The following is a 17,154-nucleotide window of genomic DNA, read 5'->3' as shown; positions in this document are numbered from 1 at the left end:
GTTCCTACTTTAATCGAAAACACATTTCACCCGCCACCCCCCCCACCCAGCTCAGCTCCTTGTGTCCTTCTCTTGCAGAGTGACAAATGTTCTCCTCATTCTTTTATACTAGCTGCTTGCAGTGATACTAGCTGCTTCCGCTGCTCTGACAGCAGCGAGGCCAAAAATAAGCCGATGTAGTACCTACTAGCTCTGTAAGAGGCTACTGACACAAGAGCAGAGCAGAGCAAAGCCTCTTGGAGAGTCAAAACATTCCTCTCACTTCTCACGACTAACAAGCTAAGCCAAGCCATTTACTGGCACTTGTTCCCCTGTAAATGATCTGATGCTAAGCTGAACCTCTTTTCATTTTGTGAGCAACAGTTCGAAAACTTTGATAAGCCTCGACACCAGAGCATCTCGTTTCCGCGCTTGGCACTGAGTTGCTTTTTTTTTTTTACTTACAAAGCATGTAAGACACATTACAGTCATTTCACCTTTTACAGTCATACTGCAATACTGCAATGTCTTACAGTAAAGATTATCAGATTTGGAGAAGGATATCAGTCATGACTGTCTGTAGTTCATTTTACTCTCAGGAGTAATAACCAGGAGTTAAAGTTGCAACAAGGGCATATAACATGACAGCAATTGCCAGAAACGAATACGCATATTAAACAAGACGAGACACTGAATCAATATTAAGTCAACGACCTAAGAAAACGGTGGAGCAGGCAAGAACGTAGTAAACAACTTCCCGCGCCCCCTCCCATTTCTCTCCTCCCCTTACTCCCTCCCTCCTTTCACTCCCTCCTCACTTTTGCACACGTTGTTCATAACTGCTGATTTCCCTTTGGCCAGAGGAATAGTATCCAACCCACCCACCCCCCACATCATTCACATAAGGGCTGGCGTCTGGCTACAGAGCTCCATGTCATTTCCATAGCTGATTCTCCATCGGTATTAGCACACAGCCGTTCTCGGGGGGAACCCAAATTCCTTCACTACTATTAGTTTGTGTAATCTATAAGCGGGCGTGCAAAAGCATAACAGAAACCGCCATCAACGGCCTTAAACGGCAGAGACGGTTATAATGAACTCATATCGAAGGTAAACGAGCAATAACGAGAGGTTGAAATAAATAGGACCGGAATGACAGGTGTCAGTCAAACCAGCACCACGCAAACATCCACTGTAGGAGCTCAGGGAAGTTCATGTCATGGTGTTAACAAGCTTGCCTGTTTCCCTAGACTGATGACTTATTACAATACAACGCGTGAAATATGTGTGTGGAAATGTAATTATTTATGCTTTCTCTAAACATGTACAAAGGATGACTTATTGGCGGGAAGTTGAAGCCAAGTAACGTTATCTGCTTTCGGTTTTACAATATACACAGTCACAACACTTCACTCCTCGGGTGGCCAACTCGTGCGGCTGCGAGCTGATTACTCTATTTTTTTTATTGTAGGCTACGTAATCATATCACTCAGAGCAAATTCACCATAGTGTGATCATACTCATGATTATTATCTAAACCGAATCAAACCTATAAGGCATGCACTTGCAATGGTTGAGAGGCGAGAGGTTGATCCTCCGCATGCAATCACACAATTATTTTGGTAAAATCTACCAGACTACTACACAGACTATCTACAAACTGGTATCTGCTGCGGGGCTGTCAAAATAGGACCAGTGAGCAATCTGATTCAATGAACATGGCACTCTGTCAACAGCAATAAAATAAAATCAGCAAATCAGTCCAAATGTATCGGAATTTCATATTCACTCACCTGTGTAATTGTCCAGAAACGGTGTTCACATTATTTGGCTCTGTGTCCTCCCTTCGTGCGTATCAACATGGTGGCCACACATTTTATGTTCCAAGTGCTGATTTGCCAAAACCAAAACATGAAAAATGTCAGATATGTCAATTTTGTATCTCAGATACTATATATCTAACGCATATACTTAATAATATTATTGCCCAAGATCTGAGCTGACTACCTGGAGTGACTATCATGTTCCACGTACTCAAGCTGGAATCCCATAACAGATGTCTTTGTACTGTTTTCAGAAATGCCAAATGGGTTATAGCTAGGTAATAATCCTGAACGTTAAATCTCACCTCGAAACAGTACACAAAATAGGCTACAGTTACCTACAAAAATTTGGTTGTTAACCTTGCCAGCCCCTAAATACAAAGTTGCGATGGTTCGAGCAGACCATCAACATGTAATGCATTGCTCCAAAATTGTTTCCAAAATAACTGGAAATACCTGGCAACGCAATAAAGTATCAAGGATGGCGTCGCCACTTGGCCCTTGCTATAACCAACGCACTGAGAAGGTCTGTGTTTATTTTGTAACAAGCTAGTAGCTACCATCCGTCCAATAATAGACAGACTGTGCTACATTGTATCAATGGCACTGGCAGTGGCTAACTAGCCATCTATCAGCAGCCTGGTGGAAGACAATTTAGGCAAATTTCATTCAAAACAGTTGTAACCTATACTGTATGTGTGTTGCATATCAATGGCATAAACCTACCGCTTTGCTGAAATATGTGTAAATCGAGCAAAAACGACACAGCATAAGACTAGTAAGGTACATAATCTTACATCTCCGTCACATTCTCGTAGGCACTCGTGTTACTACATCTCAGCTACGACGGCTAACGATGCACTAGCAAGTCAGCTAAACCAGAAAGACCTTCCGACGATGGTCGGTTCAAAGACAAACACACTATCAAAACGACTAAAATACACAGGCAACGATGTAGCGATTCATATTACAATGGTATAAAATAATAGATGCAGCGCCGTGTACGTTATTAAAAAAAAACACCAACTGTCAACAAAATGGCGGCTGCGTTGAATCAACAGAGACCCGAAATGGATCTCCCTCTATTTCTTCTCCCTCGGCCCTAAAATCCCTTTTCCCTTACAGCAGCTGGTATCCGTAATATTTCCGAGAAGCTCCGAAATCCTCTCCGACACGCCGTTAGCTGAGCCTGGATGTGTCAGGATGGGCCTCTCTCGTTAATCGGGCCTCCATGTCTGCTCAGCCCGTATCGTTACTGTCAGTACAACACGGGCATTCTCAGTCCCAGAGAGGGAGGGAGGGAGGAGGGAGGGAGGAGGACGAACCGAGGAGGGAGGAGAGGAGAGCAGAGGAGAGGAGAGGAGGGCAGATGTCGGTCGTAGGCTACGCGGTCCCTGCGGTCACTGGTCACTCTCTGCCCGTGTGACCAAAATCTCTGCATTTCATTATTTTACTATTTTCGGTTCACACGGGAAGCTGTTTGGGCTGAGGGTGTGTTTGCTGGTATGCAACAGTCAACTGTCACACTGGCTGTGTTTGCCCTCAGCAGAGACCAGTCTGCACCGCCGGCTGAGGCTGAGCCCGAGGGAGAGTCAATATATAGAGGGGGGATACACAGACACAATCAATTATCAATCAGTAGTTATAGCCCACTCTATTCAATTCTACTGTATTCTCTTCTATGCTGTTCTATTCTATTCTGTACTGCTCTGTTCTAGTTTATTCTATTCTGTTTCACTCTCTTCTATTGAATTATTCTATTCTACTGTATTCTATTTTATACTACTCTATTCTATTCTAGTTTATTCAGTTTCACTCTATTCTACCCAAATATTCTATTCTACTGTATTCTATTTTATACTGCTCTATTCTATTATATTCTACAGTACTGTATTATATTCTATACCACTCTATTTTATTCGATTCTATTCTAGTTTACTCTAGTCTATTCTATTCTGTACTACTGGATTGATTGATTGAATTTAATTGACAAATTTCAATTAATGGCACATGTACAGTTCTTTGGACAGAAGATATACACAAATTAAAAGATAAAGCTCAATAAAGCTCAGGAGCTTATTTCCAGTGTGGTCCTTTGGGGAAAAGGATAGGATCAATGAGCAACCTGAATTCTATTCTATTCTATTCTATTCTTTGAGCCCATGCATAAGCAGGAGGTCTATGGGAGATTTGACAGGAATTTAACAAACTGTCATCTGTTAGACAGTTAAAACAATGCAGCTCCAAAAGACAATAGACCCATGGAGTAGAGCCTCAGATTTGCAAATATGCAAAACATTAACTGAAACAAAACTGCCACGTTAATCCACCAACAGAATGGTCAGAGCACAAGTCTGCAAGATGCACCGCATATCTAGAGATGTGCTTCACAAAAGTAAATCTGCATCGGAAACATTCATGATGAGGGCAAAGAAAGGAGGTGGAGAGGGCGAGGATCACAGAGTCTGGCTTTAATGACAGTTTTAAGTAGGGAGGAGGACAGCGCTGAGTCAGATCAGGTGGAAAAGGAAGGCCAAAGAAGTCTTACAAAAAAGCGTCTTACCAAGAGCCTTCATACAAAAGTGTTACTTCATAACTCTGTGAATTCCCATCATTTTTGACAGCCACTGGCGGCTCAATGGTGATTAGTTCATGACATCTGGGTCAGTCATTCAGAAAACCACATAAGAGGCCAGTGTAGCGAGAAGGACACATCACTTCCACAACATCGTGTCAGCAAACTGTCGGCTCCATTTGTGTGTGGTGTAGCTCAAAAAAACGGTAGGGACACTGGAGTGGGAAACATAAAGGTCCTTGGCAGAGGCACGTAAATCGAGTGGGTCTGAGAGTTAATGACGGTGATGCGTGTGATCTATCATTTTGTTAAACAAGCAGTCGACGAAAACAGCGAAGGAGGTAGAATCCGCAGGCCGTGTCTCTCAGATGGCCTGCCTCTCCTGTTGCTCCGTCCTGATGGAGCGTGGCTCGGGCGGCTCGGACGTGGGGGGGAGGCTGTTGTCCACGCCGTCGAGGCTCTTGCGGCACACTGGACAGGTATCGTGCTGTGGGAGGGGAGAGACATTTGAAAACGTGAGGCCCGGAAAGCATGGCAAGTTCCAGGCAAAATGTCAGTAGTGGCACGTTATCTATGGTATGAGATTAAATAAAATTAGTGCACCCTCAGGTAACAAAATCGTTCTTATTTTGTCTGCGGAGCCTTCAGGTCCGGATGTGTGACGTACTGTGAAACCCTCTGTGACAAATCTAATAATATGTAAAAAAAAAATAAAATAAAAATAAAATAAAATAAAACCCTCAGCCCGCTGACCACAGCCACTCCTCGTTCCTCACCAGTTCCAGCCAAGGCACTATACAGTCGCTGTGGAAATAATGGAGGCAGGGTAGCTGTCGGACAGATTCTCCTAATGAATACTCCTCCCTGCACACCGGACACTCCAGTCTGCAGTCTGGGAGGGAAAAACAAGGAACACACAGAGAAGCAGAACGAGTGAGAGTGTGTGTATATGTGTGTGGGAGAGAGAGAGAGAGATTTGATTAAACAGTGGAAAGAAAAAGCTCAATTCTAAGATTTTTAATGATTCTCCACATGTGTATAGTAGGTCTGCACACCATCAGAGTATAATATAGTAATAAACTTGTAATATTGTTGCCTGTTCTTCCTGTGTATTGTTTTATATCTGTAATGCTTTCCTTCTTGGCCCTTTCTTGTTTCTGACCCAATCAAATGATGTGTGGATAAAGGTTTAGCAGCTTTTACACACAAATTCCACATTTCCGACCAAGCTCTCATTAGTGTGAGAGGTTATAGTGTGGGACTGTGGCATGTCATCCGGTGTGTGTGTATATAAGCAGTGATGATGGCCGTGCTGGGAACCCCACCTGTCTGTTCTTGAGAGACACTAACTGTTGGGAGGGATGAGATCATCTCCTTCTCTGCGGGGGGCGGACCTGTGCTCTCCAACTGCCCTAACAGCTAGGAGAGCAGGACAAGAAACAAAGAGTATGGATATATAAGGGGGGAAGGGGGCAGAAAGAGAGAGAGACCGTCTCTAATCAAAACAAGTGCATGGTAGCAAGAGAGTCCTAAAGAATGGAAGAGAGCAAGAAAAATAAACAGCTTATAACGCAATTACAATAGTTTGGGGGTGAAGACGAAAGCATGGAAATGTGGAGGGAGAGACAGAAAGAGAGAGAGAAGAGAAGAGAAGAGGCGAGAAAGAGAAAGAGAAACAGTTTTGTTGTTTGTGACTCAGTATGAGAGTTTGAAGTTGGAGACCGAGAGACGGAAAGAAAACAGATAACAACTCGGCACGCAGCCACAGTGTCTGGATCTTAGCAGAGAGGACATCACTGACCTCTGTGATGACAGCGTCCAGACCTCCCTGACCCCACGCATAGTCCGCTGGGTTTGAGTGCAACTGTAGCATGCTGGACCTGATAGAGAGAGAGAGAGAGAGAGAGAGAGAGGCAGAGAGATTGTCACAAAAATGAGAAATTATGAAAAGCCAACGATGTGAATGGAAAATGAAAAAGCATTTACAGTGAAGCTGGTGTGGCGCCCGGGTTTCCATTGTTGGCAAACAGGCCGGCCAAGAACTGCTGCACGATCCTTCAGAGGACAAAGACAGAAAACAAAGATGTCTACTTTAGTGTACTTTCAAAAGGAAGACTTTCTTATTCAGCACTTTCAATTCATGCCGTGCCTTTATGATTTCGCTTGGAGCTATGAAACCAGCCGATAGAGGTGTAAGTCAAAATTCATTCATATTTAAATAAATTCATATTTCTCCAGTCAAAATGGCTAAGCACAAGACAGATTACAAGTGTATTATCCTGCATATAAGTCTAGTACTGAGCCAAGAAATGTTCAGGAATGCTCTTATGCAAGATGAAAAATAGCTTTTTTGAATACAGTATACAAACAGCAACTGTATCACCATACCATTATGTACCAACAAAATGACTCAATATAGACTTTTCAGTTGGTACAGACAAGTGCAGCTGAGAAATTACTAGTCTGTTCAAATAAAAAGCATCAGTTTGAACAATTAGCATCTTCTTTTGATCATGTGGAAAATACAAATTGTCATACTGACACACTTTGAGTGTAAATCCCCCAAACTCTGCTTTCTAACCATTCATTTGTAAAGGTTTACCCACTTTTCGAAGCCGACAGATCTTAATAATGTAAATTCACTGTATACATTATAGAAAGAAGTATCAGATTTACATATGTCGCATGAAAATAGCTTCTTTTCAACGTAAAGTTATAAATTAGTCCTTTTGTGAAAACACTGCTGTTCTTTATTTATATTGGTAGTAGTTGGTCTTATGGTGATCACCAACTGGAGTTCAGCTGTTTATTTCCTAGTACATCACTGCTTATAAGATCAAACTGAGATTAATATTGTATGACAGGACATATACACAACAAATGTTCCAGTGTTAATTAAGTGTCAAGCCTTTTCAGTGACAGTTACTTTGTCACTGAACAACTTTGGAGAGTTGTTTTTCCTCTTATAGAGCTGATATGTCTCTGGGGCAGCTGTTCAAAACTATCTAAAAGAGTTAAATAAATTCTGATGGATGTGGACTTATATAAACACTGGTATTATGCAGATTTTTACACTCTCAGAGTTAAATTAACACTGCTGATTTCTCCACCCACCCTTCCACTGCGGGCATCTGTTCGGGCCGGGACGCTCTCCGGTCTCGTCCGGGCTGGGAGGAAGACTCTGGCTCTCTGGGGTCCGTGGCTCCTGACGGCTCCTGAGGAGGAGGATCGGTCTGACCTGCAGGTGCCTGCTCACTGGCGTCCGGGTCAGACTCTGAGGCGGGGGGATGCGACAGCAGGGCCGAGCGCTCCATAAACAGCAGCTGCCATAACTTGCAGGGAGACCACAGAAGCAATCTATCACACAAAGCCTTAGAAAGAGGATCTTTTTTCAGGTCATGAGACTTTTGTAGGGACAAACCTCTGAGAAGAGTGTGTTTGAATCTTCACTGGCCACTGTTGTACTGTCCTCCAGCAGACTGGAGAGCAAAGTGAAATTCAGTTTTAATATCAATGATGTAAAATTGAATACACAACTCTTAATCCATGTTTTTAGATTGGCATGCATTTTTGAGTTTATCCTATATGGGATTTTGAAAGGGCTTCATAAACCAAAGTTCCATAGAATTTTCTCAATCCAAAGAGGACTATATAATATTTTAATTGGAGTTAAAACATGAAAAACACCAAAACTGCAAGGTTTTCATTTGCCAACAGCAATGTAATAATAAACTGTAGGCTACCTGGAGTCTTCTGTCACCTCCTCAATAAAGCCAGAATCACACCTGGGGCATATGAGATCCTTGACGACAAAAAAACACAAGGAGTTTATTCAAATTTGACAAGGGAAACAGAAGCTCAGTGATCTCTCTCTCTCTCTCTCTCTCTCTCTCTCTCTCTCACACACACACACACACATACACACTCTCTCTCTCTCTCTCTCTCTCTCACACACACACACACACACACACACACACACACCCACACACACACACACACACACACACACACACACACACAAAAGTCCCAACGATCTATCATAACAACATATTTGTGCGCAATCACGCCATGAGAAAGAAGTGTCAGCTGCGCGACAAATGCGCCACAGCAGTGGCTCCCACAGTGGGGTCCGGGGACCTCCAGGGGTCCTTGGGGGGATTCAAGAGGGTCTCTAGCAATCTCAATTTCACTATTATTTCAGCCACTAGGTAAAGAAAGAATGTATCAGCATGGCTATTTTTTTTTTTTTATTAAACTTCACTGTACAAGTTGTTACCCGCCCACCTGTAGTGCAAACAGTTACAAAATAATCAAACTGGGGTTCACGGTTTAATGCGTAGATCTGTCCAGGGTCCATGACATGGCAAAGTTTGGGAACCCTGCGCTGGCTTGTCTGGTGGTGTGGAGACGCTGCGCTGCGCAGCGCCCAGCCCCTTCCCTTATGTTTCTCACATGCAGCTGACAGTAGACCACTCGCTGGCCACAAAGTCGCCAACAGTAGTGCTTCTAAATATGGCAACGCGAATCGCCAGATTTATTCTCCCTAAAGTAACATCTTGGTGCAGCGTCCTCATGCGCGCTGTACACACACACACACACACACACACACACACCAACAGACGATTATAAGTGCGCAACTGTATACTCGAGCAGTTACAATTATCTAGCAAATGTTTTAAAATCAAACTCACACACTTATTTTTTAAAGAGACGGAGCTCATAAACTGCTTTTCCATGGGCGCAGCAGTCATTCTCAGGCCAGCCGAGCGCAGGGGGAAATAAACACTCTCTCCAAAGTCACTCACCGGGAGTTTGGGGTCTATTTCACTTTTACAGCAGTGACAGAAAAACCGGTGTTGTGGTGTCGCCGCAGCCTCCGCCATCTTCACGGTAAAGCACAGTCACTGACGTCGGTATGGCAGCCCATAGAAGTCTCGGGCGCTTGTCTAATGGGTCAGATCAGTCCGGCAGGGTTTAGAGTGGATGACATGTCAGAAAGCCTGCTCCAGATGACACGAGTGTTAACAAACACTGACATCAAGTACTGAGGGGGCAACACATTTATCAGGCACAGTTTCAAATACAAAGTTACCGTATATGTGGGAAAGCTACATACGACTCTAAGAGTAACAAACAACAATGACAATAGATTTATCATTAAGGATCAGACCTGCATTTTTCCAATGGCTGGATAACAGTTTTCCACGAACCTGCACTTAAGATCAAGTAGCAAGTAAATACAGAGGCCGAAAAGTAACAAGTCAGGATGACATCATGGATGCAGTTTCTTTCTGGTAAGTTGGGGGTCGCCAGAGAATAAAAAATGTTTATGGAGGATCTTGTAAAATAGCAGTAATGACAGTGACACCAGATAATCACAGTGCAACATGATGTTAACATACTGGTCTTGCTTACAGTGGGAGGTTTGACTCACCTAAAACAAATACAGTATTACAGCATTTCAGTTCAGCTCAGGTCTGAACCAACTGTGTTAATCAACAGGACGCATTAATAACTGTAAACTCCATAGGCATGACAATACATTTTTATTAAAACCAAGACAGTGACCTGCAATAACAATCATAATAACCACAAGCAGCACCAACAGAACAATGAGAGAGAGAGAGATAATATCACAACCAAAACAACACGTTCATAATTTTGTAGTTACAGTATGAGAGATTTTGGCAATAAGGTAAATAGGCATTCTCATTTGGAATAATTACAAAACAACTTGTTAGTTTTCACTTAAGCAACAAAATAGTAGCACTGGCCACAGCTGAGCCATTCAGTTGTGAGTCAAATGTTATAATGGCAACGCTTCAGTGTTTACATACTCAAGCATCAGCTCCATCCATATGCCTCGTTTTAAACATTAGCTCCCAATAAACACACATGAAACATCAGGACATTTTGAGGGAAAATATTCAGGCTACAACTGCCCCAATACGTTCGACTTGGCACACAGCTTGACTTTTCATATAAAAAACATTTTCCCTGCATCCATTAACACTCAGCATGACAATATCAACAGACACTTTGACCTCAACATCTTATGGTTTTCACAGGAACGTTTTCCTCACACCACCTTTCCATTTCATTAATCAACACATACGACTTGGTAACTCTTCAGCTTGGTGATGTATCTAACTCGTCCTGTACACCTTTACAAATTACACAACCCCGACATCGTCTCATGCACTTGCCCTGCCTCTGTGGGCGCTCCACCGCCCCTCTTACCCTCCCAACCCCCCCGGTCCCTCTCTATCGCGGGGCGGTGAAGGCCCCCTGGGCAGCGTTAGTGGCGGCCTGGCGCACAGCCTGATTGGACATGACTCCGGTGGCGAACTCAGCCTGGGCCTTCTGGAAGCTGGCATCGGTCTGCCTGTACATAGAGTGGACCTGGAGGAGGGGGGGGGAGCAGAGGGCGTTGACACCTGATACACACACACACCAATTCATCAGTATATTATGCTCATTGTCAGGGTGAAAACGATACCCAGAACTTGATATCGGGGCTATTCTTCAGACCGTTTGTTATCTGTTGACAGCTCCATGGTAGGTGGACCACCAGGGCACAGCGGCTGCAATTATCCGCACGGACCACGTGGGAAGTGTGAATACAGGTGGACGAGTTTGCTTTCACTCTCTTCCCTCATTTTATATCCAAAGAAAGGCGACCTACCAGATCATGTCACAGTATTTCCAACTGGAGTTCCCCATTGTCTCCCATTCTGTTTTGGCTTGATTGAAAGTATTTACATGCACAACGCACATTAATATTGCAGTATTATTTGGATATTCCATGTAAGTAGTCCACTTAAGAATTGGTATATGTAAATGCTATATTCACTTTAAAATAGCCGGAATAATCCCATTTATGATTAAAAACTGGATGTGATAATTATAAGCCAATATTAACAGGGCTCCTACACATTTTACATTTCAAAATTCCATACTTTTTCGTAAGACCTTAATTGCTGCATGCTTATAGCGGCAGGTGAAGATGACAGTTTAAAACAATATGACAAAATGTTAAAAGATCTAGATAAAATGTGTAGTGTACTGGGACTGACAAATACTACTTTTCCAGCCGTTTTGTGCAGTTTCCAAGACTTGGAGATTAAATTTCCATCCTTTTCCAGATCTATGCAGGAACCTTGTATTGACCATGATACTATAAAAGGTCAACACCTTATCGTATGTATTTGGTATTGTCGTTTTGTGTGGTCTGTGTATGTTCTGTTTCCATGGTAACACTCTGAATATTCTGTTAATTCATGCCTATAGAGATACCTGCGATCGACATATGAAGATGCATATAAACACTTCATCCAAAATATGACCTTAATTTGATCTACTATCTGGAATACTGTACATGTAAACAAACTCATTCAGTGTTCACCTTCTTGAGCATGACAACCCCCATGGCAGTCTGGGCAGTGAAGAGGACGGCATTGATCATCATGATCACTCCAACGGGGACACTGGTCTTCAGAGCAGCCAGGCTCACGATCCACCCACTGAGAGAGGGAGGGAGGGAGGGAGGGGCAGGAAGACAGAGGAAGAACAACAGATTTATGAGATAAAGGAAATAGCCAATTAACTTCAGACAGAAAGAGAGAGGCACTCGAAACCTAGACAGAAGAAATTGGACAGATGTAAAAAACAGTGTGATGATCATATGGCAGCCCCAGTCCAGATACAGGGATAAGTTTGTTTGTGGCTCATACCTGAAACCCCATCCAGGGATCCCGATGGTCATGATGACATAGACGACCACTTGGGCAAAGAAAATGAAGAAGAAGGCGAAGAAGTTGAAGGAACTGTCACTCCTAGAGGGGAGGGGGGAAAAATATTAACCATTATCAAGACTGACTGACTGAGGCAACAATTCAATTCCAATCCCGATTTACTATCACAATTGTTACCCTGGGCTCATGATCTCAAGACCCCTTTATGGAAGTCAGCGACGGTACGCACCTGAAGGCTTTGTAGACGGGTCTGTACCAACAGACAAAGGAGCAGGGGGTGAAGAGAAGGGCCCAGAGGATGGCCAGGCCCAGGCCGACTCCACCGGAGGGGTCAACGCAGAACATGGCCAGGGAGGAGATCAGGTTGAAGAGCAGTGTGCCGGCACTGACTGCAGGATGGTAAAGAAGGATAAGAGGAAGACAGAGTACACAGAGGGATGAATAAATGTGGTAAAACAAGAGAGAACAGAAATACAGTCAGTCATGCTAGAATACAGAGTTCTAGCATTATTTTTTTTCCAGAATCATTTTTATATTCATATTTTATAGAACTATATTTGTTGAATATTGCACTGGATGCCACTTAATGTTTATTGTTGTGTTTTGTCAGTCTGCAATTTGCACTGCACCAACTTAGCAAGCTAAATTCCTCGTAAGTGCATATGTACTTGGTGACAATAAATCTGATCAACTCTGTTTTACCCCCTACTGTTATCTTTTTTTATCTTGTGTTGCCTTCTTGTTTTTGCTTTAATTTTGTGAATCAAATGACCACATTTGCTCTTATTTTATTGTTAAAGCACTTTGTTAACTGTTTTAAAAAGAAAAGTGCTGAGACAGAAGTAGCAGAAACACAACTGAGTCATCCTGAAAAATACGATGGTGACACTGATAGGGAACTAACACATCTTGCAGAAGTGCACGAAGGTCACAGGAAGCCAAATGCTACTAAAAACATTGGCTTGGTGGCTACCAGCTCCGTCGATGCTATTATTCTGCAGGCCGTTGGTTCGAGCACCTAGAAATTGCTCACACACTTGTTTAAATATTGAATTGTGACACTGGTGAAGCACTCCCACATCCAGCGGTAAGAAATGATGCGACTGTGATGATGCGAGTTACGGGGAACTCACACATCCAGAAGTAGTACATGATGGTGACGGTGCGCTGGAAGTTCTGGCTGATGTCCAGGTTGATGTCCTGGTAGAAGCAGGGTCCCACTGGGCAGAACGACGGCAGCGGGGGCCAGTTATTCTGACGAGCTGAAGGGCAGAATGGTGGGGGAAAAGTGACTGACAATGGTTTTGTTACTAAAAAATCAATAATACTTTGCTGCTGTCTGGTAAAAATCTTTTATTTATTTTACTTGGGATGAAATTATATATAGTTTTTTATGGGTAGGGGAAGTTTTACGACCCTTGACCCATTAAACCTGTTTAAAACCCATTGTAACATTTAAAAAAAATACAACTGTGTCAATGGGAAAAAAACATTTTTTTTTTATTCCTCTAAACATACTTTTTGGGGATGCGTGCTTTATAGATTATGGATCTATCACTCAGAAACACATATACCCTTTCTGTTAAAGAGCATAAAGGAATCATCTCAGACCTTAGGCAGTATAATTTACAAAAAGCAAAAGTTAAGGGCAGAAGAAGTTTTCTGCAACTAGGTAATTCCCAAAGTCTTCTTTTTGACCAGTATTCTTGATACTATATCATGCTTTCACCCCTCCCTTCCCCCCCCCCCTTCCCTCCTCCTCTCCCTCTTACAGGCTCCAGGTCCCAGGCTGTGTGACTCCAGCTCCCTCTCTCTCCTCTCCAGCTCTCGGGCCTTCTTCTCCAGCTCCTCCTGCTTCCTCAGGAGCTCTGCTGTGGTGGCGTTCACTACAGTCTGCTACATTTAAAACACAAGGTAAATAATGCCTCAGATCTGCAAGTCAAGTTTCAGGGAGATAGTTTGTTCTTGTGTCCCAAAGTCATTGGCCAAAGATTATATGAATGGCCTTGTCTCATAAGAGATGCAGAACATTGTAATGTCCTCCCAAGGTGTGTACATTTATTAACACCGACAGATAAATGACAACTATTTTCCGTGACACTAAGTACTCCAGGAGATGCAGAAAACACTTGTCATTTTTCTGATTAAGAGCAGTACACTCAAAATGTCACCTCTGTATCAGTGTTACTAAATTTTCACACATGATTACAGTGTGGACTCTCTTTCATTCTTCATGCTTCAGATTTGGCTCAGCACCTGTTGTTGAAAACTAGGATGTGCTTATTTTTCTTTTCTTTTCTGTCTGCAAAAGAGATGCCCAATAGTATGTACCGCGTTTCTAGGACATCACCCCTATTTTATAGACTGCATAAATACATACAGCGTGTTACAGTGCATAGTCATGTGACCCGCCACAATCAAGTGTGGTATCTGGCAGTGTGGCAGTTTTACATTTCAAAAACCCCAAGCCAAAGGAAGGAAGTCCATCAAAGCCACTGCTGTCTTTGCCTTTTAGTAAATATTTTTGCTTTTTAAATCTGCAGATGTGCTTAAGTACTTCGCTACACTCAATACACCTGTTAATTTGTCACATCCACCTATTACTCAAGTGGAGAAAGCAGTCTGTTGCAATGTGGAAATGTGACAGACAACGTTTTTAATTTCAAAATCAGCTGTCTTATGCCATGAGTTATAAATCTTGGTCTGCTGGATAAAAAAGCAAAAAATGCTACTGCAATAACACTGATAGGTTATAATGGATCAAGTGAGCATGGAGTGAACATAGAGCGTGTCTGAAGATATAGCAAAGCACCGCACTTAATCATGAAGGCCACTTTTAATCATGAAGAGACACTTGACTAAGGAGTATATCCTCATATTCCCAATGCCATTTTTGAGATCTGCTTCTTAAGGATGAATAGTCTGAGATCACATCATTGTATGTCCACACTTGGAATGAAAATTGTTCTTATGTATGTCCTGTGGCTGTGTCTATTTTAATTTTATGTGTCTATATTACTTACCCACACTCCCGCTCCCATCTCTTAACATTTCTTGTATTCACATTGCAGCTGGATTGCGTCCAGAATATGTAGAATTATGATTACAAGATCTGACCACATCCATATCTGGTTTTGAAGATCCGATTGCAATGTGAGTAAAATCCCAGTTTTGTGTGTCCAGGTCTGGCACTGAATATGTCCTTGTGACAGATGATAGAAGATGCGTTGGAATGACAAGTGTAACTATAGTGAAAGTGTCTTTATACTTTGCCGGTAGGGTGTGTACCTGGGAGTTATAGGAGCCATAGTTGCGTGGCTCGGTGGGCGTTGTCCTGCTGGGTGGGGTCTGTGCAGGAGCAGATGGAGCGGAGGGAGAGGTGGCTTCATATGGTGGTGGAGGCTAGAAAATATTTAGGAAACATAATTATTAATGACAGGAACCATACACCAGTATGTTGTCATAGGGCACAACAAGTGAGTCAGCCTCGCCTTTGTTTGGGAGCAGAACGGTGCATCATAACATCTGTATGGTCTGTACGTTTGTTGGATATTTTAAAATATGTGAACAAGACACAGGTAGGGTCTTGTTTCCACTGTATTCCTTGGTGTAATGAGGTACAATGGCAGATCAAATCATCGTACTCTGTCCCTCAAGATGAAACCAAGTCAAGGCATAACACTATGTGAGACTGTTCAGTATAATAACACCATTTATCAGTTATCAACAATTATCCTTGGCCTCAGCGATGAACCACAAATATTTCTTACCCCAGTTTTATTGTCAAATGGGTTGTAAAGGTCCAGTGTGGCATATCCTGTGTTGCTGCTATGTTGAGTCACAGCAGGGTCCTAGCAGGCAAATCAAACAAAGGATTATTTCATCAGTACAGTAATCTGTTTGACATGGATTGCGAGAACAGAAGCTTATTTAACAATTGTTGTGTAGATTCTTAATAAGGGCTGCAACTGGGCAAAGATTAAGTAGGGCAGGCCAGCCACACCACATCACATGAGCAACAACACGCCTGCTCTTACATACCAACATCAATGCCTTTCATCCACCAAACAGACAGAATACACTGACATTATGCTAGCTTTCCATTACAAATCACCTGGAAAGGGTTGTGGTCGTCCATTGGCTCCGGAAAGCTTGTGTACTTTGACATCTCGATGGAGAGGGCTTATCGGCCTGTCTCTGTTGTTCGAGAAATGAAAAACAATCAGCAGGTTACGGTTAACGTCAAGCTAACGTTAGTCACGGAGGCAACGGACAGCAGCTGTTCAAATTCTCCGTTTTTTTCCTAAACGGAGAGGCGGACTGTCGGTGTTGGCTTATCCAGTCAGCTAGCTATCCGTCCCTCTTCGGCTTATCATTGCTCCAGTCGATAGTGCTGGCTCATAGCAACGAGGTAAGATAGCTAACGTTAGACACTAGACGCAGTTTTAGCTTGCTACGGTTAGCATACTCCGTAGTCAAAATAACCATCCGCCGAGCCTGTCTCATGTGACAGCTGCTCTCCACAACAAATCTGATCAACTGAACACGAGTTCACGTTACAGGCCTAATCACTCGTCGTATTCCCTTTTCTGGCGTTTTTCCTCCCACTCCTGATTGTCAGATTCTGGTTTGCTAGATTTGTTCACCAGAATTTTGGCGATTCAAACCGAAAGCGCAGATCCGTTAGTGCAAAAAAATATACAGCGGTCCAGGAAGTAACCAGCTACCGAACGCCACAGTCATGTGACTGCTGCGGCAGAGAAACACGTGGAAGCTGGAGGGGGCGTGGCGATTCGTGTTTGTTTCTTGCTAAAAATACATGGTGAATTTGTTGGACCAGTTTGATGTTGACCGTGCTTTGTTGGCACGAGGCAAAGCGGGGTGAAACCATTTTAACTTCTGTAAAGCACTGTCTGTCGTGTTAATGCCATTATAAAAAAATATTACGAATAGTAATTAATAAATTGTATTGACAAACGATAGCCTGTTAAACACTAGCTAAAGAACGTGGTTGCAAACATAA

General features: G+C 42.9%; 3 protein-coding genes across 3 annotated transcripts in view; all 3 read right to left on the bottom strand.

Annotated features, from left to right (window-relative positions):
* Nucleotides 1–3,021, bottom strand: part of ash1l (ash1 (absent, small, or homeotic)-like (Drosophila)) — a 32,756-nt gene extending 29,735 nt beyond the window's left edge. The window contains exons 1-2 of the mRNA XM_071517778.1: nucleotides 2,926–3,021; nucleotides 1,773–1,869 (exon numbers count right to left, since the gene is read on the bottom strand). The gene's annotated coding sequence lies outside the window, so the exon portion shown is untranslated. The remainder of the gene's footprint in view (nucleotides 1–1,772; nucleotides 1,870–2,925) is intronic.
* A 1,357-nt stretch (nucleotides 3,022–4,378) lies between these two features.
* rnf115b (ring finger protein 115b) lies at nucleotides 4,379–9,260 on the bottom strand. Its single transcript, XM_071518375.1, has 9 exons — nucleotides 9,183–9,260; nucleotides 8,121–8,179; nucleotides 7,799–7,856; nucleotides 7,492–7,709; nucleotides 6,364–6,432; nucleotides 6,179–6,257; nucleotides 5,703–5,796; nucleotides 5,154–5,269; nucleotides 4,379–4,864 (listed from the first exon to the last, which is right to left on the bottom strand). Exons 1-9 carry the CDS (start codon nucleotides 9,258–9,260, stop codon nucleotides 4,742–4,744), a joined length of 894 nt encoding a protein of 297 aa, XP_071374476.1. The 3' UTR covers nucleotides 4,379–4,741.
* Nucleotides 9,261–9,912: 652 nt separating this feature from the next.
* Nucleotides 9,913–16,825, bottom strand: scamp3 (secretory carrier membrane protein 3). The gene is made up of 9 exons (XM_071517790.1): nucleotides 16,246–16,825; nucleotides 15,902–15,982; nucleotides 15,420–15,533; nucleotides 13,904–14,027; nucleotides 13,265–13,393; nucleotides 12,361–12,520; nucleotides 12,111–12,212; nucleotides 11,783–11,900; nucleotides 9,913–10,779 (listed from the first exon to the last, which is right to left on the bottom strand). The coding sequence occupies exons 1-9, from the start codon at nucleotides 16,297–16,299 to the stop codon at nucleotides 10,642–10,644; spliced, it is 1,020 nt and encodes a 339-aa protein (XP_071373891.1). The 5' UTR covers nucleotides 16,300–16,825; the 3' UTR covers nucleotides 9,913–10,641.
* Between the last annotated feature and the right edge of the window lie 329 nt (nucleotides 16,826–17,154).

Source organism: Centroberyx affinis, unplaced genomic scaffold, assembly GCF_046629955.1.
Source record: "Centroberyx affinis isolate AG114_WGS23_722 - 3 ecotype Tasmania unplaced genomic scaffold, CSIRO-AGI_Caff_v1 ptg000046l_1, whole genome shotgun sequence".
In the NCBI taxonomy this organism is placed as follows: domain Eukaryota; kingdom Metazoa; phylum Chordata; class Actinopteri; order Beryciformes; family Berycidae; genus Centroberyx; species Centroberyx affinis.
This window is presented reverse-complemented; position numbering and strand designations above follow the sequence as displayed.